The 19,899-nt window shown below is 42.6% G+C and overlaps 1 protein-coding gene across 1 annotated transcript in view; it reads right to left on the bottom strand.

Moving 5' to 3' along the window:
• FMN2 (formin 2) overlaps positions 1–17,678 on the bottom strand; it is a 357,463-nt gene extending 339,785 nt beyond the window's left edge. The window contains exon 1 of the mRNA XM_040636046.1: positions 16,073–17,678. Coding sequence (XP_040491980.1) covers positions 16,073–17,678 — 1,606 coding nt within the window. The remainder of the gene's footprint in view (positions 1–16,072) is intronic.
• Positions 17,679–19,899: the final 2,221 nt, after the last annotated feature.

Raw genomic sequence — 19,899 nt, 5'->3', positions numbered from 1 at the left:
CCTTTCCCTAAGAAAGAAAGAAAAAGAAGCTATGCAACTTCGATTAATCAAGAGCTGAAATTGGACAAAAACAGATCAAGAAATTTAATCTAATAAATCTAATAAAATTGGCCAAAGAATATCATAGAACATAAGTAACAATGATTACCAACCACTTTTTAGGACCTATGTTAGAATATGGATTTATTTGGGAAGTTCTTTAAGAGCTCATGAAGCAAACCAACGTTCAAAGGAAAAAAATTAGATGTGTCAGAGGGAAATACTTCAAAAGAAAAAAATTAATTTTAATCTATTAAGTTAAATCCATAAACGTGAATCTAATGAATGGCAGCTTCTAAAATACCTCTAGTTGAAGAATTTTTTACCTATTTAAAGCAGTCTCAAATCAAAGGAAGGAGGCAAACGGATCACGGCTGCCACTCGTCCTTTAGAAGTCAAACATGGTGGTCTTTTCTGGTTGTACGGAATGTTAGTGGTCCCCACATTCAGCCTCTCCAGGGTTACAAGTACCCAGTACAGCTTCCTCCAGTCTCTGTTTGAACATCTCCAGGGAACACTGAAATCACTCCTTTCAAGACCGTCTATTCCAAGGCTGGACATTCTATAAGGGAGCGAATCTAGCTCCTCTACCCCAAACACATTCACCTTTCTGCTTGGATATACACCCAAAGTTTAAAATTTGTCTCTGAAGTCAATGGAGAGCCACTGAATAATTGTGAGAAGAGCATTAAACATTCCCCTGGAAAGAACAAGATGAGTATTTTAAGAAATATGTTCTGAGGTGTATTTTAACAAGATTTAGTGACTGATTGGATTTAATAAAGAGGAAGTGTGAGGAAGTGTGAGGAACTTGGCTAACTTGCACAACTCCCAGATTTTGGCTTAAGAGACTGGTTAAGGGTTGTGCCAGAACTGTTACCATCCACCAGGGCAGGCAATAAATAAGGGAGTAATTTGGGTTTAGAGGAAAGAGAAGTTGAGTTTGGATCCACTCCCACATTCCTATGAAAATATTTTTAAGGCAATAGGAAATCTGCACCTGGAATTAATGAGAGAACTGAACCAGAAATTTGAGACATGCATGGGAAAGATTCTGGAGGGCAGATGTCAAGGTGGACAAAGAGAACTGGGTGAAGGTGTGAAAAGTTAGCCTAAAATATAGTGGGCAAACTAAGGAGAAATACGTAATGGAAACCAAGGGATGGGTGTTTTTCTGGTTGGATAAAATATTATATAGTTGTTTAAAAATGATGAAACACTTTAAATATTAGAGATTTTAATTAATGTTGAGTGTAAAACACAACCTACTAAATTAAAATGTTAGTAATGTTTCTAGATTTTAGGATTATAACTCCCCAAAGAGAGCCATAGATACACAAAAACTAATCACACACAATACAAAAAGGAAGTCACAACAACGACAATAATTTCAAAAGAATCTACATAGTGCATATCATGATCTAGGATTATATTTCAATTATTTTGCTGTAAAAAAAGTATTGCTTTTAAAAGCCTATATAACTATTGTGATATTATGATCTTTTGTTTTTTGAGAGAGCTGGTGCAAGATGAGGGGCAGGGTGGTGGCAGAGGGGAAGGAGAAAGAATCCCAAACAGGGTCCATACTCAGTGTGGAGCCTGACATGGGGCTTGATCTTAGGACACTGAGATCATGACCTGAGCTGAAACCAAGAGTCAGGACCCCAGCTGGAGTCATGACCAGAGCCAAAGACGGATGCTTAACTGACTGAGACACCCAGGTGCCCTGTGATATTATGATTTATTAACGAAAAATATATATTTGATTTTCACCCAGTTCTGGCATAGAGCCTCTAAAATCCTTGGAATTTCCTAAGTGATCACAGCAATAAAGGCATCTTGGAATAGTCACAACAAACCCCTTTCAACCACCGCTGAATTTATGAGATGACTTTCAGAAAGCACCCAAGGATGAGGACAGGTTACCAGGGAAGAAAACCTTGCGATTAGAAGGCTGGAAATTTTGGGGCACCTGGGTGGCTCAGTTGTTAAGTGTCTGCCTTCGGCTCAGGGCGTGATGCCAGGGTTCTGGGATTGAGCCCCACATCGGGCTCTTCCACCAGAAGCCTGCTTCTCCCTCTCCCACTCCCCCTTCTTGTGTTCCCTCTCTTGCTGGCTGTCTCTCTCTCTCTGTCAAATAAATAAATAAAATCTTTAAAAAAAAAAAAAAGGCGGCTGGAAATTTTAACCTTGACCTCCAGGAGGGGAGAGGAGCTGGAGATTGAGTTCAGTCACCAAAGGCAATGATTTACTCAATCAAACCCCTATAATGAAGCCTCCTTAAAAACCAGAAGGACTGGATTAGGAGCACTTCCAGGTTGGTGAACACATTGGGGAAAGTGCCATGCTAAGAGAACATAAGAGTTCCACACCTTCCCCACACCTTGCCCTATGCATCTCTCTCATGTGACTGTTCCTGAGCCATATCCTTTTATAATAAACTTTTATAATAAAGTTATATCCTTTTAGGGTAATCTAGTAAGTAAAATATTTCTCTGAGCTCTGTGAGCTGCTCTAGCAAATTAATTGAACCCAAGGAGAGAACCTATAACTGGTCAGTCAGAAGCCCAGTGGCAACCTGAACCTTTGGTTGGCAGTCTGTAGGACTGAATCCTTAACCTGTGGGCTCTGATGCTATCTCCAGGCGATAACGTCAAAATTAACTTGAATTATAAAACACTTAGCTGGTGTCATAAAGAATTGCTTAGTGCTGCAGGGAAAAAAAACCACACACATTGGATCAGAAACCCAAAAAACCCATATAGGTGGATCAGAATCTTACCTATAAACTTTAGATATTACTAACTAAACTTTAAGTTTAAAAATATTTATAAAGGAACTCATGCCACACAAGTGAAAGACACTGAAAAGATTTCTTTATCCCAATAATAACTAGAAAAAATACAAAAGCAAGATACCACTACCCTTAGCAATAAAACATATGAAGCATCAGCAACGAAAACAAAAATCCTCAGTGGAGAAGATTCTAGAACTCTAGTAAAAGCACATAAATGATCTAAATAAATGAAGAGGTCTTTCACAGTCATGGATGATATTACAGAAGTGACAATAATCCTTAATTTAATCTATAAATTTAATAAATATCAATCAAACAGCATCAGGACTTTTTAAAAAACCCCACACTTACATGGAAGACAAGTCCCTCAACTTTGAAAAGGGGGACACTTCCAGTAATTATACACATTGCAAAGCCTTACTTTAAGAACTGCGTAGTACTGCCTGACGACGGAAAATCAAACCTAAAAGGAACAGACCCTCAGAAATGAACTTACCTATATATGGGAAACCCACAAACGTAGCATGAAAAATCAGTGAGTAAAAACTATATGGGAGATGATGTTGAAAAACTGGCTTGCCATATTAAGAAGAATAAAACTGAATACCTACATTACATCATACACTCAAGAGGATGCTAGATAGTTTAAAGGCTTAAATGTAAAGGGTGAAATGATTAAGCTCATAGAAGACTATGGAGAAGAGAATGTAACCTAGGAGTGAGACAGAATTCCTTAAATGAGAAGAAAATAGCACAAAACATAAGTGAAAAATAGAACTGGTCATATCAGACTTTGAGTATTTCTGTTCAAGCAGGGACACAACAGATGTGAAGGAGGTATGAAATATTAGAGGAAGATATATATAATACCTAAACCTGATTCTATATGTTAAGATTCCAGTGATTACATACAACTGCATCCACTCCAAATAGTTTAAATAGTAAGAGACTCACAACAGGGAATTTCTTATTGCAGAGACTCTTGGAAGGGTTGACAAAAAAGATTCTAGGATCTTTTTGGAAGTACTCACCAAGAACCAACTTCAAAGCAGGCCACCAAGGAAGTGGCTGCCGCTTCTCGGATCTGAAGTTCTGGGCACAGAGCACACTCCCACTGCTAGAATTAGGAAGCCTTGCGGCTGACGTTACCGCTGCTGCCAGCCCCCAGACGGTGCTCCCTCAGCCACCAGCCACCCCAGGAGCAGGGACAAACCAGCCCCAGCCTAGATCTCAGGAAAAGAACACCTGAGCACTAGACCTCTGCTGACACCGCTCCGGAAGAATGTGCGTTCCTCAGCAGTGCTTGTAAGTGCAAACAACAGAAGTTAGTCCTGGCTTCGCTTGGGTCTTCAAAATCCAATGGAAAGTCATCAAACCTAAGCCACGTTGGAAACAAAACCCGTAAGGGACTCTGAGAAGCATCACTTTTCCGTTAGCCTCTAATAGAAGGAAAGAAAACCAGGAGCTTAGTGACAATCCCTCATACCCTTCACATTGGTAATAAAATAATATCAAGAAGATCCAAAGATCCAAAGAACCCTTGAGAATAAATAAGGGAAATCAGGAAACCCTATAGGAAAAGATAAGAGGATATGAACAGGCAATTCACGACGGGTTTACCCAAATGGCTAAAAATAAACGTTTTCTCAAAGGCATTAGACATCAGACAAATATAAAATAAAAAGTAAAGCAAGATACTGCTTTCCCTCATTGGATTGGTAAAAATTGAAAAATTAAATACGTGCTAATTCACTGTGTATTAATAGTGAAAACTGGGGAAAACATTCTGGAATAATCTGGCAGGACCTAGACAAATTAAGTCAGTATTTTAGGGCCCAGCAACCTGGCTCCTGAACAAATATCCCAGAGACAGTCTCACACCAGACCCCACACGGAGATACTCAGCGTGTTATCTGTGGTTGTGGAGAGGAACGAGAGTCCAGGTGTCCGTGCAGGTGTCCGTCCAGGTGCGGACACTTCAGGTGTCCGTCCAGGTGTCCGTCCAGGTGCGGACACTTCGGCAAAACATGAGGACTGTCCAGCCACGGGGTCTGGGGTCACCCACGAGCCCGCAGAGCCCTCATGTTTGGAATATCGTAGAGCAATAAGAAGCAATGAACTTGGAAGACAGTCACCCAGAAAACTTTGTAAACTTTTTTCCAAAAGCTGCTGAGTAGTTGTTTTTTTGTTTTTCTTGAAGCAACACAAAGGGGCAGGCGGGTGGCCCAGTGATCTCAGGGTCAGGAGATCAAGGCCCGCGTGGGGCTCCGCGCTCAGTGGGAAGTCGGCTGAGGACCCTCTCCCTCTGCTTCTCCCCACTCTCTCTCCAATAAGTAAATAAATCTTTTAAAAATGAAAGACAAAAAGCCACAGAAATAAGTCCAACTCAGAACGTTCGTATGAACTGAAATATATACAGAAATATGACATACTTCACAAAAATACATACAATGCCAAGGATGTCAAACATCAAAAGCAGTTCCCTCAAAAATAAAAACATAATCAATAAACAAAGAACGGTTCCCTATGCCCTTTGGGAGGGCAGAGCGGGAGATGCACATTCCGGCTTTTCCCTGCTTTTCAAGAAGTCACATCATGCCAATCAGCTTTTGCAAAATATCCGTGGGAGCACTTATTTCCACCCACCAAAGAAGACGTTTTCACTTTCCCGAAAAAAGGCAAAAAGCGGAAGGAGCCTCCCGCACTTGCTGTCCAGCTCCCCTTGGGGGGGAGGGGCGCGCCCCCGCGGCGAGAGTGGCGCCGCCCCGCGTCCTCCGGCGGAATGACAGCCAGGACATCAGCGTCAGCACCTGCCTCTGAGCGCGTCCCCGCGCGTCTGCGCCCGCCTCTGGGCGCGTCCCCGAGCCTCTGCACCCGCCTCTGAAGCGCTGGGTCTTCGTTTACTCGGTGCGGCCATTACAAGATGTGTCCTACGGTGTCGGGAAAAGCCTGGGGACCCTCCAAATGTTTCCCATATAAATTGACGGTCACTGTTTCTTTGCTTTACACCATTTTGGCTTACACAAGTTTGCACACGAGCGCTGTGCTTTTGGATAACGAGGGAAACCTATACAGGGAATAAATGCGGACAAAATGAAGAGACTCGCACGGACCAATGACGGGCTGTGCCGTGTGCTGAGGGATATGAGTAAATGCTCTGTTTTCCCCTGAAGATCGGGAACAGAGTGTTAATAATGCTTGAAACTAATAGAACAGGAGATATCTGACAAACTGACTCAGGACAGGACAAGAGACAGACTGAGCAACAAGGGGGGATAAAACCACAGAGCATTAAAATATTAATCCATACACAGTAGAGATCCTAAACTTTGGCCTCAGGGAAGTAGGGAATCCCTGGAATGTTTCTAAACTGCCCTGGCCAGCTCGTCTTTATACTGCTAATAGTTTACTCTCTCGTCCTGCAGGAATTATCAGAGAAGAGCCAGAGCCGTGATGGAAGAGCGTGGGCCTGATGCCCAGGAGAGGGAGCAGCTGGAGACACGTGACTTAGCCAAAAGGAAACTGGTGGCTCCACCTTAGGCATTAGCCTAAAGCTACCTAAACCTTCATGCCAGCTTTTACTATCCCAAGGCAGACGGTGGTGAAAATGATCTGTGAATTTAGAATCAAATAAGGCTCCTTACAGAAATAATCCAAATCAGAGATAAAAGTCTTCTGGGATGACTTTTTTGCGTATATCACGTTTGGCCCAGGCAACCGTCTCTCTACAGAAGTCACTGCAGCTCTTACTCAACCTTCTATGCCCACCCGCAATCTGCCAGATCCAACGCAGTCAACACACTTTGGTATTTTTCTAAAATTGGAAGAGACAGATCAAATCCTATATCCTGAAATAAACTACCAGGATACTATCCAAACATTTTACACCCTCAAAGCCATTTAACAAAAATAGCACTACAAGGATGGTAAGATATATTCGTCTTGCAGAACATCTTAGGTAGCTGCAAACTATGACACGTCCCATAAAGAATTTGCACGCCTTATGTCGCCAAAGGGGAAGTATTAGTCTACAGATTGAAATGGGGTGGAGCGGAAGAGGAGGCGCCAACGATCTACAAGTTGCAAAATACTAGCTCTATTGTATTCCCATTGTTTTCATTACTCTTTTAAAAGATAAGCCTTGCATGTTAATAATGAAGAGACTCGTTGTTTAGATAACTTTCCACAGAGTATTCAAATGAATTCATTTGTGATCCTGAAATAGTTCTATTCTATCTAGTCCATTTGCTTCTTAATGGGCTTAAACAAGCTGAGCTTCTTTCAGGACAATGATAAGACAAAAGTAAAAATCCTAGGAGATCTCAAAACCTTTTAGCCTCAGTCTGTAAGAAAGTTTTTAAGTCAATGAAAACTTCTACATAGAATATCGTACATTAATAAAAATTATGAGTAAGCATATAGCACAGTAGGGAAAATTGAAAACATCCAAAACCCAACATAGATGAACCTTGAGCTACTATGGTTTAACTGCATGGGTGTGCACTCATGCAAGGAATTTTTTTATAAATACAATACAGTACTATAAACATACTTTACCTTCCTTATTATTTTTTTAAAGATTTCTTTATCTGAGAGAGACAGAGTGTGTGTATATGAGCGGGGGGAGGGGCAGAGGGAGAGGGAGAAGCAGACTCCCCACCAAGCAGGGAGCCCAATGCGGGGCTCGATCCCAGGACCCTGAGATCATGACCTGAGCCAAAGGCAGACACTAAACCACTCAGGTGCTCCAACTTCCTTATTATTTTTTTAAATAAGATTTTCTTTTTCCTAGGTTACCATATTGTAAGAATACAGTAAATAATACATATAACATACAAAATATGTTTTAATAGACTGTTATTGATGAGTTTTATGGTCAATAGCAGGCTATTAGTAGTTAGGTTTGGGGGGAGTCAAAAGTTATACATGCATTTTTGACTGGGGGTGGGGGTTGGTGCCCTTAATCCCTGTGTTGTTCAAGGGTCAACTGTATGTTAAAGTACAATGACATAAGAGAATTAATAGTACTACTTTTTTTGAGCAGTTTAAACTAAAAGAAAAATGCAAAGTCAACTATACATCCAAAAATAGGAGAGGACTTATACTATAGATAATAAATCCAAAAAGAACTTGCTCAATGTCTGATGTCAATATTAGAAAGATTCTATATACATATACTCATTATACCCCTTGCATCACACATTGTACAACAAGCTTTCCTTTTCATAAAACATGTCAACCGTACACCACACAGTCACTACCTTAGCGCTCAGAATCACAAGGTCCTAGACTCGCATCAGGTATGGCAGTCCGAGCAAGCCACATCTCCTGTAGTATCAACCAGCATCCGGTCTAAACTAGCCAAATCAAAACATCACTGCTCTCACCATCACTAACTACCAAAGTATCTTTATCCCGCAGGATAAACGGATCCTCCAGCGCAGGGATTTTCTTCAGCTCTAACAATAAAGGAAAACTAAACATGCAGAGTATCACTATTAGGAGGAAAGGTAACTGCCGGAATGGTCACTTCTATAGAATTCAGTGTTGGAAGAGCCCCGGACGAAGCAGCTTCGTTTTTGTACCTAGGAAATCGGGGTGCCAAGAAGAGGTAAGAAATTATTGCCTCAGGGCTTGCAGGAAATCAGTGAGATAAAGGGAGGTAGATTGAAAGACTTCTCAGCCTGAACTACTGTCATAGCAATGCTATGAACTTACTGATAAACATCATTCTTTCCCCTCCTGTGTATGCAAAGCAACAACTTAAATGACACAGAATTAACTTCCATATATGTCCACTATATGACTGGGTCCTACAACAAAGAACGAACAGGCTTAATTTTTTCAAGAAATCATCCCAGTCCCCCTGAAAATAAAAAGGCTGTCTTCAGCCCATCATGGCTCTGGTATAACAGAAAATACAGCTCTGAGTGGGTCCAGGATATGTGGAAACTGGCTGGATCACAGAAGAGTGGTAGCTATTTTCCTATTCAATCAACACCTCCCAGTGGAAAAGTGGAAGACATATGTTTCCCTTTCTCTCATCCATAGAGGAGCAAGTGTCAAAGAGTAACAATTCTCCAGCATGGTTAGAGTCCTCTTACAGCACCCAATAACTGTCATTATCTGTTTATATAATGTTGATGGGATAATACCTTGCTTTACTAAATAGCATTTCAAATTGATTGGAAGTCATATTTGTCATATATCTATATTTTTAACATAAAAAAGGCCTGGGAAAGTTTTCAGCCACTGAAATTGTACCCAATAACTATCAAGTCACAAGCAGTACTTATTTGTTTCTTCCTAATGGTCCCTTAATGCTAAATTTCATTAACATCAGGTTATTACTTACAACGCAAAAGCAGGAATAAACAGACTAATAAAATTTTCTCTATTTCCTTACTTCTTCTTTCATTACCAATAAAATTTATAATTGGAAGCTCAATTACTGTATTATCATTGTTATTTTTAAATCAACCAACAAATATAGGAATAAATATTCTCTCAAAACAAGTTCTATCAAAGTATCATTCTACTTTCATCAGATTCAATCATACCTCAATGAAAATAATTAATTTCGACTAATCAAAAATGTTAATAATTTCCCAGCTTGAATTCAGTAGGAAGTTACCAATAGGAAACCTAGATATCCGACTTGCCTGTCCAAAAGTAATGGCAGGGGTGCCTGGGTGGCTCAGTCGGCTGAGGGTCCGACTCGTGGTTTTGGCTCAGGTCATGATTTCAGGGTCATGAGATCAAGCCCTGCATAGGGTTCCATACTCGGTGGAGAGTCCGTTTGAGATTCTCTTTCTCCCTCTCCCTCTGTTCCTCCCCCAATTCGTGCTCTCTCTCTAAGATAAATAAATCAAGTCTTTAAAAAAAATAAGTAAAGATTTTTAAATTGTCAAACAATTATTCATGAAGACCTCCCTATGCTAAACATCTATCACATTCACTGGCACAGAGCTGGCACGGAAAAGATATCGGTGGGTGTGTTGATAGAAGACTAGATGATGGACAGAATCAGGTGAGTATACAAGGAGGAAGGAAAAGCAGAAACAGGTGAGAAAAAAGACTAAAGAATCCCTAAGCCCAAGAAGTGCATACATGATACAATGGAGACAGTAAGTGCAGAGATACTGAGATAAATGGATCCAGCTAGGGGTAATTGGTAAAGACACAAAAAATGAAAATGGGAATTTAATCAGCCCTTTCAGATGCTAAATCAAGAGAGAGAAATAGTATGGTCCAAAAGGGTAAAAACTTCAAGACAAAGGCACAAGTCAGGAAAATGAAATGGACATTCATAAAACAGTAAGCAGATTAAGTTGTCTGAAGTTGAGAGCTTATGAAGGAAACTGGACGGTTAAGGCGGCAAAGCCAGGCACTGCCACGCAGACGCGGTGCAGAACATGGATACTAAGGGTGTCTGCCCGCTGCCTCCTCCTCACTTCAACTTTAAAAATTACCACCTGGGGCGCCTGGGTGGCACAGCGGTTAAGCGTCTGCCTTCAGCTCAGGGCGTGATCCCGGCATTATGGGATCGAGCCCCACATCAGGCTCCTCCGCTATGAGCCTGCTTCTTCCTCTCCCACTCCCCCTGCTTGTGTTCCCTCTCTCGCTGGCTGTCTCTATCTCTGTCGAAAAAATAAATAAAATCTTTAAAAATAAATAAATAAATAAATAAATAAATAAATAAAAATTACCACCTGAACCTAATCACACAGCCATCCCTCCATCACCAGCTTTCCTTATCCAAACCCTGAAGGAAACCCACAATCATAGAAAATGATAAAAGGAAAAAAAAAACATGATGCATAAATGATTGGGAATAAAACAGTGGTTAGGTATATTAACCAAGCTTGTTTGTTTTGTTTTGTTTTAACCAATTTGGTTTTGGACCACTTTGAGCAATGACATTTAGGCAATAAACCAGGAGAGGAAAGCAAATAGCACCAACTATGTGCCTCCTACGTACCAGGCAGAGTTGTAGTGGCTTTAAATATACTATTTCATTTACTCTTTATTAATTTGAAATGACTCCTCTAGCTTCATATATGTAAGAAAAGATTACTTGAGAGTCACTTAAAAAAGCTAGGATACAAACATTACTAGAATAATGGCAGAATAACTGCTGTACCGTCACCTGACTATGTCTGTTCAGCCCACCTTTTTAGTAGAATCAGAAGGAAACACAGCTCCTAAAACCACCTGTTCAATGTCAAACACACGGCTTACATCCTCGTGCCTAAATGCACTTCAGAGTAGGCCAGTGCCCAGCTCATAAAGCAGTCATTAAAACCCATCACTGGGGAACTTGACTTCAATCCAAACCAGTGTCAAAGAAACCATGAGAAAGGGTGTTTCAGACCAAACTAAAATGATTTAAGAACGGCACTTCCAGTCCAAGCTTTTGTTACCAAAATCTGATATATGGAACCCAGTAAGTCAAAATGCAGGAAAAAGAACAGCATTCATATAATCCCTTTTCCTGTTATAATAAGACAGGTGCATTATAATAATTATAATAAGACAGATGCACATCAGGGATGATTTCTGACTTTCCTTCAAGTGTTGGATGTGAAGGACATCTATCCTTGGTCAGATGCTAACGCTAGAAATATGACAGCAAATGGCCTTAACAAATTCACCGTCAAATCATTTAACAAGCTATGTTAAGAAAACCTGTATTCCTAGAATGGAGTATCTCTACGGACACAAAATTCAAGATAACCTTTAGAAAAGCCAAAATGAGAGTCATACAATCCAAATGCTAATGTGTAAGCCATTCACTAATTAGCTAGTTATTTAAAAGCTCACTGATACACTTGATTTTATTGTATACACGTTAACAGATTTGCTCGTCTAAGTCCATACCCTAGATGAAGCTTTTACTAGCTTAATGTAGGCGAGTTACTTCACTTGTTTGAACCCTGCTTAGCTCATTGGGAAACTGGAGATAAACAGCTATAGTTCGAGACTGTTCTAAGGGTTACAGATAACTATGTAATACACCACACAGCGTCTGGCATTTAGTAGAAGTGTAATAAGTAAAGCTTTACATCACAATTATAGGATTTGCCAACCAATAACAAACGGATCAGAAAAATCAAATCAGAAGTATGAGTGGTGGAGAAGAGAAAAAGACAGCTCTACGAATGAATAGCTGACAGGAAGGTTAAAAGTCAGGAAACAGAGACCCAAAACCTCAGAAACAGCAGAGCGGAGCTGGCAGCCTGACACTTCGATGGCTGTTGAGGGCATCCCCAGTGTTTTCATAGCATGTAACGGTGAGCTGCCTGAAGATGATGTGAAGCCATTTAAAACAGATTAAACTTTGATTCCATGTGTTTAAAAAAGGACAGATAAGCACATAATTGATTTTGGAAAGATACCTATATCAAAAGTGATTTATTTAGCATCACAAATTTAACATTTTACATGTCCAGACTTCAACTGCAAAAATCTATTAACAAGCTTCTGCTAGACTTAATGCACAAAGGAATCTCTCAAATTTCAGAAGCCATTTTTTTCTGCTCCACACTGAAAAAGAGGTACGTCAAACAAATTAACTGTGGAAATAGTTCAGTGCAATGCCCTAAAATATCATCGGTTTCTCACAGCTAAAACAAAATAAAGTTTTGGTCTCCATCATCACTCAATGGTTTTCTATCTACCAAACAAACACAAACGTGCCACGAAGATCTCTTCCCCTTGAATTTTCTCCCTACATTTGGAAGGCAGTAAAAAGCAAAACACATCTGTTCCTTTCTGCGGAGCTGACAACCCTCATTGAATGGTTTAAAAATAGAAGATGTTTATGGAAGCTTATAGATACAATGATCACCTGCTTCAAAGGCAGCTGGCAATTGATGGATCCAAAGGCAGGCCAATTTAGGCCAAAACAAACCAATTTTCCTGAGAAGAACGCCACTGTTCCTCAGGCCTCTGGTAATATCCAAGACACCCATAAAACTGTAGAGGGTGGTAAAGAACCAAACGTGACGCCAGACGACTAGAAAACAGCACCGGAGAAACAGGGGCATGTGTCATTCTGGATTCACTCTACCGCCACAAGAACAGTCCCCTGAACACTTACGAGGCAGAGTCTGACCAAAAATCAGTCTCTTCCAGCCCAAGGAAGGCCAGATGTTCAACAATTAAAGGGGCTGACCTTATTAAAAACAAAAACTGAAAAATCTAGTCATTGAAGACTTAAAATTCTGTATTTTTTATAAACAGTTTTCACTCTATGCTGTCTTACAGTACCTACCAAACATGCAAAAATGAGTAATAAGCAAGGACATCCAGACTTAAATCAGTAGACTCGGCTTCTATTTCTGGCTCTGCCTCTGAATGAATCACAGTGGGACCTTGAGAAAGTCATTTCATCTCTTTACCTACCTGCATTTCCCCACCAGTTACAAGATTAGGTCAAACCTGTCAATTTTTTTTTTTAAAGAAAGTGAGTGGGTGAGATAAATATACGGAAATGGGTACACAAATACCTACTGATCACTGACCAGCCATATCCAAACATCAAAGACAAAGTCGGTGACTTCCATATCGAAACAATGCACGCTGCACTTTTCCCCAGCATAGTAAAAAATTCTCCCTGGAGAGGACAACAGAACACAGGTGCTCACTGAACAGGACTCCTTTAAGAGTCCGGAATTTCAAATTTGGAAATACTTAGCAAATTAAAATACAATGCAAGTAACAAGAAGAAGAAGGTTTGTTTGTTTGTTTACTCTTAAGGAAAACAAATCTTCAACCTGTTTAGGGCCTATGATCTTCTGGACTCTGATCAATCTTCCTATGAAGTCCTCTTCCCTGACCCCTGCCAAGATCAGTCCCTTTACCCTTGATGCTCGCAGAGGACCGTACTGCACTTCTCCATTGCTCCCGTGTACTCAGGGAGCCCAGAAGGGGCAGAACCACGATTTAATGACCTTTGTATGCCCTGCCACTAACATATCGCCTGATATGATGTGGGTGCCCAGAATATATACATACACATTTGTTAAATTTAAGAAATGAATATGCATCCAAAGTCTAATGCTATTAGAAAGAGCAACCATTAATATTAATAAATGATCATCTGAATCATTGTGATATTTTCATTTAAAAATACATGTTTATAAGGGGGCCCAGGTGGCTCAGTGGGTTGAGCCACTGACTCTTGGTTTCAGGCAGGTAGTTATCTCAGGGTCCTGGGATCGAGCTCCAAGTCTGGGCTCTGTGCTTAATGGGGAGTCTGCTTAAGATTCTCTCCCCCTGTCCCACCCCCTCCCCCTGCACATGCACTCTCTCAAATAAATAAATCTTTTTTTTTAAATGCATATATATACATATATATATATTTAAAAATGAATGATTACCTAGGTAAAGAGGAAATGCATGATCTCTCACCAACATTAAATTCACAAAACTAACTCAAGAACTTTTTTGTCTTCTTTCAAAAATGGTCTTTCAGGGATATTTTTGTTTTGTTTTGTTTTTATATTTTTTACAATTTATCTAAAGGGTATTAGACTATAAGCATTACTTTTTTAACCTACACAATAAAGGGAAGGGAGGAAAAGTTAAAAGAGAGAGAGAGGGGGAAAGGGAGCAAGCAATAAATAAACAAAGTGAATAAAAAAGCCTACCCTTAAGAATCTATAAATGTGAAATAAAAGGTACCATAAGTGAAAATAAAAATGTAGTAAACACAAGTAACTACCACAATATTAATGGCGTTTAGCCAAAATAGCATGTCCATTAAGAAATGAACATTTTATAGATAACCCATTTATTAAAGTAATAGAACAGAGGATGTCAAGCTTTTCAAATTACGTTTTAAATTTTTAATCATTCAAATATTTATCAGAAACCCACCAGTAATTGCATAAATTTTCATTCTTTCCCATTCCTTAAATTCTTATAGTCAATATTTCCTTTAATAGGGGGCGCCTGGGTGGCACAGCGGTTAAGCGTCTGCCTTCGGCTCAGGGCGTGATCCCGGCGTTATGGGATCGAGCCCCACATCAGGCTCTTCTGCTATGAGCCTGCTTCTTCCTCTCCCACTCCCCCTGCTTGTGTTCCCTCTCTCTCTGGCTGTCTCTCTGTCTCTGTCAAATAAATAAAAAAAAAAAAAAATATTTCCTTTAATAATTAAGAGTAGAAGTAAGAGAACAGGAAATAAACTTTCACTCTACCAGTGGGTACTTAAGGTAAAGTCTTGGGACCTATAAGCCTATAAGAAAGGATAAACTCATTATAGTACTTGCTTTTTAACCAAAGTAAGTGAACCCCTTAGCTCGGGCTTTTATGGTGCCCATCAGAATCCATAACAAAGGCTAAAGAGAGGCACCAGTTGGATTACATGTCCTTTTGGTTTTCTCACCTTCACTATCTCCAAGCTATTCCCTGTTTTGATTGGGCATAAAAGCAAAAGAAAATTATCCGTAATAATTCTATTTCATTATTTATTAACTTTCTAATAGCATGTATTAGATTTGGTTGCATCAGCAAACATGAATGTCCCTTAACTTCGATGAGTAGTCTACCCAGATTGCTGAGAAATAGAAACTCCATATTACATACATACATATACACACATATATTAGAGCAGTCAGAGATCACCTCTGGATGGTACTGGAATAAATCATTTGTTTCTCCAACATTGACACTTGTCAAAGAATCATTAACAATTTTGTTCTTTTCAATGCTGTGAAGATAAGGACGGAAAGAAAATGATGGCTCAGCTAACTGCCAAAAACAAAATACAAATACAAATAAAAAAATAAAGAGTTGATCAGCCTGGCGGGACCCTGGACATGGGGAACAGCATATAGAGAAGCCCTTTCTTGAGATGACTTAGGAGAGACACAGCACAGTTGTTCTCTCTGTATAAGAAAGAAAGAAAGAAAGAAAGAGAGAAAGAAAAGGAAGGAAAAGAAAAGGAAGGGGAAAAAACAAGAAAAGAAAGGGAAAGGAAAGGAGAGACAAAGAGAAAAGAAAAAAGAAAAGAAAAAAGAAAAAAGAAAGGGAAGGGAAGGGGTAGTAGTGGCAGGGAAAGGGAAAGACAAGACTAGACAAGACAAAACCAGAAATTTTACTAAACTGGTGTGCAGGGCCTGAAAGGATTCCCCTAAGCAGGCAGGATGTGCCATAAGCAGGTCTAGGCTTCTGAGAGCGAGGAGAGCAGGTGACAGCGGAAGGCCCTGATTGGCTGCAGGGTGCACTCACCTGTGAACACGTTCTGGAAACCATCAGCCGCAGCCTGTGCCCCAGACACCTTGGCTGCCTGCGCTGGGGGCGCCCCACCGCTCCCCTCCGAGGCCGCCGCATGTTCCAGCAGGTGCGCAGAGCCCCCGGCCGGGGGCGCGCGGCTGCCCAGCTCCTCGGTCCAGTCGGCTGAGCGGCTGAGGCCGCAGGCGAGGCCGCTGTCAGCCCGGTGCTTCTTGGCTGGAGCGGCGGCTGAGACTAGGGCAACTCTGGGCCCCCGGCTCAGGGAGGACTCCAGCCGCCTCTTGATCCTGGGGCTCTGGCTGGGGGACTGAGAGGGAGAGTGATTGGGCGAGCTGAGCTGCCGGGTGGTGGTCTTGATGTAGCAGGGAGTGATGAGCGGGTAGGGCTTGAAGCAGCGTGGGCTGGGAGCCGGGCTGCTGGGCAGGGAGGCTGCTGCCGGGTCGCTGGGCCTGCTGCACTCCCCCTCGGACTCTGCCCCCAGCCTCGGGGGAACCTCTCCCACCCCCAGGCCCCACGTCTCTCCTGGAGAGTCTCGGGGGGCATCCTCAAATGCATCTTCCTCGGCTTCCCCGTCGGTGTCCCCCACCCCTGGCCCGGCAGCTCTGGCCGAGCCCTCTCCCGGTGAGGACTCAGGGAATGGGAAGGCGGTGGAGGAGGGCGAGTCTGCGGCTGCGGGCTGGCCCACAGGCAGGCCAGGCATCGCCAAGGCTCCAGGGCCGCTGGGGGGCGGTGGCTGCTCAGGCACCTGGGGCTCGGTGACCAGACTGCCAGGCAGGTCAGAGAGCGCAGACAGAGCCTGCTCCACGTCAGGACTGCAAGGGGCCTCCCGGGCTGCGCTGCTGGACCCCAGCAAGTACTGGTCCAGGCCCAAGAAGGCCCCGGGCTGGGGGGAGGCGGCTGTGGGGGGCGCTGCCGACTCCTCGGAGCCCTGGAGCTGCTGCTGCTGCTGCTGCTGCTGCTGCTGCTGCTGCTGCTGCTGCTGCTGCTGCTGCTGGCGGATCGCCTGCTGAATGTCTGAAAGCAAATCCTCTTGCTCCGTGGCCGAGTGAAAGCTATAGATGTCCGTGTCCGAGCCTGAACTGGTCCTTTGTCCATCCTGCATCCCCACGGCTGTTTCCAAATCCTCCAAGACCACCCTGCCCCCAACCCCAGCATCAGTGGGTCCATGGCCACTTGGACGGGTTACCTCGAAAGGGTCAGCACACTCGGTGTCCGATAGGCCTGTCTCGTCTGCCGAGAGGCTGAGGTCTGGAGTCTTGGTGACCATAGAATGCGCGCTGTCCAGCTCCCCGGTCTGCAGGGCCTGGGAGTCCAGCACATCCTCGCGGGAGCCGCCGGTGCTCTTCCCCTTGGACAGGTTCTTCCTGATCCGCAGGTTGGAAAACACTGAGGCTCTAGATTCCGACTTGCTCTTCTTCTTGCCCGGCTCCCCCCCGCCGCCACCCCCTCCCCCCTTGCCGTGCTTGCCCAGCGCCTTCTTGCCCCCGCTCCCCTTCTTTGTGGCTTCCACATCCCTGGGCCCAACAGCATCCTCTGCGCTGCTTCCGCCTTCGTGCAAGGCATCACCTGCGCTCCTCTTCAGCTTCCCATCCTGGTTCCCCATGTTGCAATCCCGCTGCTCAGCCGAGGCGCGTCCAACACTCAGGCCATGCCGGCCCTCCTTGGCCCCCAGCCCGCACAGGGGGAGGCACGGGGGCCAGTCAGGCCGCCGGGCAGGCCTCTGGGCGAGGAGGCCAACGCGCGTGGGGCTGGCCCTGCTCGCATCTGCCGCCTCTTTGCACAATGCGCGCCTGCTCCCGCGGCTGCCGTGGCTGCGCCTGCAGCCCAGAGCAAGCGGGGCTCGAACATGCTCAGTGCAGCACTCAGAGCCAGCCAATGGCTGCGCAGAACGCAGTCCGGGCCTGGCCCCCCAATGGCCGCCGCCGGCCCCTCCGCCGTCGCTTGGCTCCTCACCGAAGCGGGGCGCGAAAAATGTTTGCTCTATCTCGGGCACTTCCACCTCCACCGTGTGAACCGAATGCATTGTCCCGGTGGAAAAAGTTCGTCCGCTGGCAGATACACAAGGAACTTCAAAGCTCCGGGACCTGCAATGACGAAAGTTAAACAAAAAAGAGAATTTTTAAACGGGGAAAAACTGAAGCCGCATTCCAGTTTGGAGGTGCTTACGGTATCGAGGCCATATATCCTACCCAACCCCTCCCCCAACGTGCCTGCAGAAGCATGGCTCTTCGGTAAATATTTGTTGAATGAATGGGTTGTTTTTTAAATAACTGATCGTCTTGAGCAGTGTTCATGAGCTTGAGCGTACGGGTTAGGAGAGGTTACTACCTATAGTGCTGCTTTTATGTTGGATGCAGACCTTGCGTCTATCTACGTGAGAGAACATTAGCTGCCATTTCAAAAATTCATTTTTCAAACTTCCTTTGACAAAATGGCAAGGTGAGAGAATTTAAAAAAATCCTAGATTAGAGTTGATTAAAATGCTAATCTCCAAAATTCTATGTATTTACCATATAAATCAAATAGCATTTGTATTCCAAAAGGGTACATATTCTATAATTCCCAGGAGGTCAAACTCATCAATATTAAACATGCTCCTATTGTTGTTGCATATAAAAAGGAAACACTCTCGGCACAAACACATGAAATCAGATGTTATGGTGTAAACCACGGCTTCCCAAGCAAACCTTTCAAGACTAACTTCGTCCTTGCCTCTATTATAAAAGTTTGTAACAGTTTACTCCAACAGAGTTTTTTAACATTCTGGTTCCTGTATTTATATAAAAATTTCTTTCATTGTAAATCTTGTCAGTGTTACTCAGGAAATTTAGTTACCCATGTTTAAAAAGCATTTTTAAGCATCATAGAAGCTCAAAGAGATTGGAGCAGCATTAGTCCATGTTACGAGTACTTGAGATGCACTGCGAAAATATGGAGTAGCTATCCGACATTTTAGTCGGCTCACTTTAAATAAGCCCAAAGGAGGGAAAAGCACTACATATTACAATGCAATTTAAATGCAGCAAGCAAATGTTCCTTTGCATGTTGTGAACTATATTTTAAACCTCCATTTTTATCTTAAAAATAAAAAATAAATAAAACCAAACAAACAAAAAAACGGTCCTCTAAATCTTTGATGTTTAAAGTATATGTAGCAATAATTACTAGCATGTTTCAAATTATGTTCTTAAAAATAGATAATTTAAAAGTCAGGCAGCCAGTCATTTTAGGTGGCCTTTTTGAGTAAATGGTTTGGAGAAATCAACTCTAATAACTCTAGCAGGGTAACACTCCTGTGTCTCAACAGTTCTGGAGTGCTTGAAAACCCTTTGTTTCCCCTTCTTTCACAAGACTGCTCTCTTCTAGAATGTAGCCTCCTCAGAGGGCACAATTTGCCCAAGGCTTTTAGAATTTTCTGCCTCTTTGAACACTGAGGTACTATGGATTTTTATTTTTGCCCTTTCCTTGACAAGACATCTTTGACTCTGAACTGTTTGGGGGTTTTTTTTGTTTACTATTTACTTCTGTAATATATTTAAGTTCCAGAGATTTAAAAAAGGAGACATGAAGGCAAGGAAGGAGGACAGGAGAGAGGAAAAGGAGAGTGAAGACTGCTGATGCTTTCGCATCCTTTGAATGTGAAATAACAGATGACAATTGTGTTGCAGGTCACAGACAACAAAGTTCTGCATGCGAAGGCTAGTTGGAAATGCACGTGTGGGCATCAAATGTAGGTAGGTACCCTCAATCCAATTTAATAAATGAATAAGCTCAAGCAAGATTTGTCCAAGGTCACGTAGCAGCAAAGACAATACTTGAACCCA

The sequence above is a fragment of the Ursus maritimus genome, unplaced genomic scaffold (assembly GCF_017311325.1).
Source record: "Ursus maritimus isolate PB19 unplaced genomic scaffold, ASM1731132v1 scaffold_2, whole genome shotgun sequence".
Classification (NCBI taxonomy): domain Eukaryota; kingdom Metazoa; phylum Chordata; class Mammalia; order Carnivora; family Ursidae; genus Ursus; species Ursus maritimus.
This window is presented reverse-complemented; position numbering and strand designations above follow the sequence as displayed.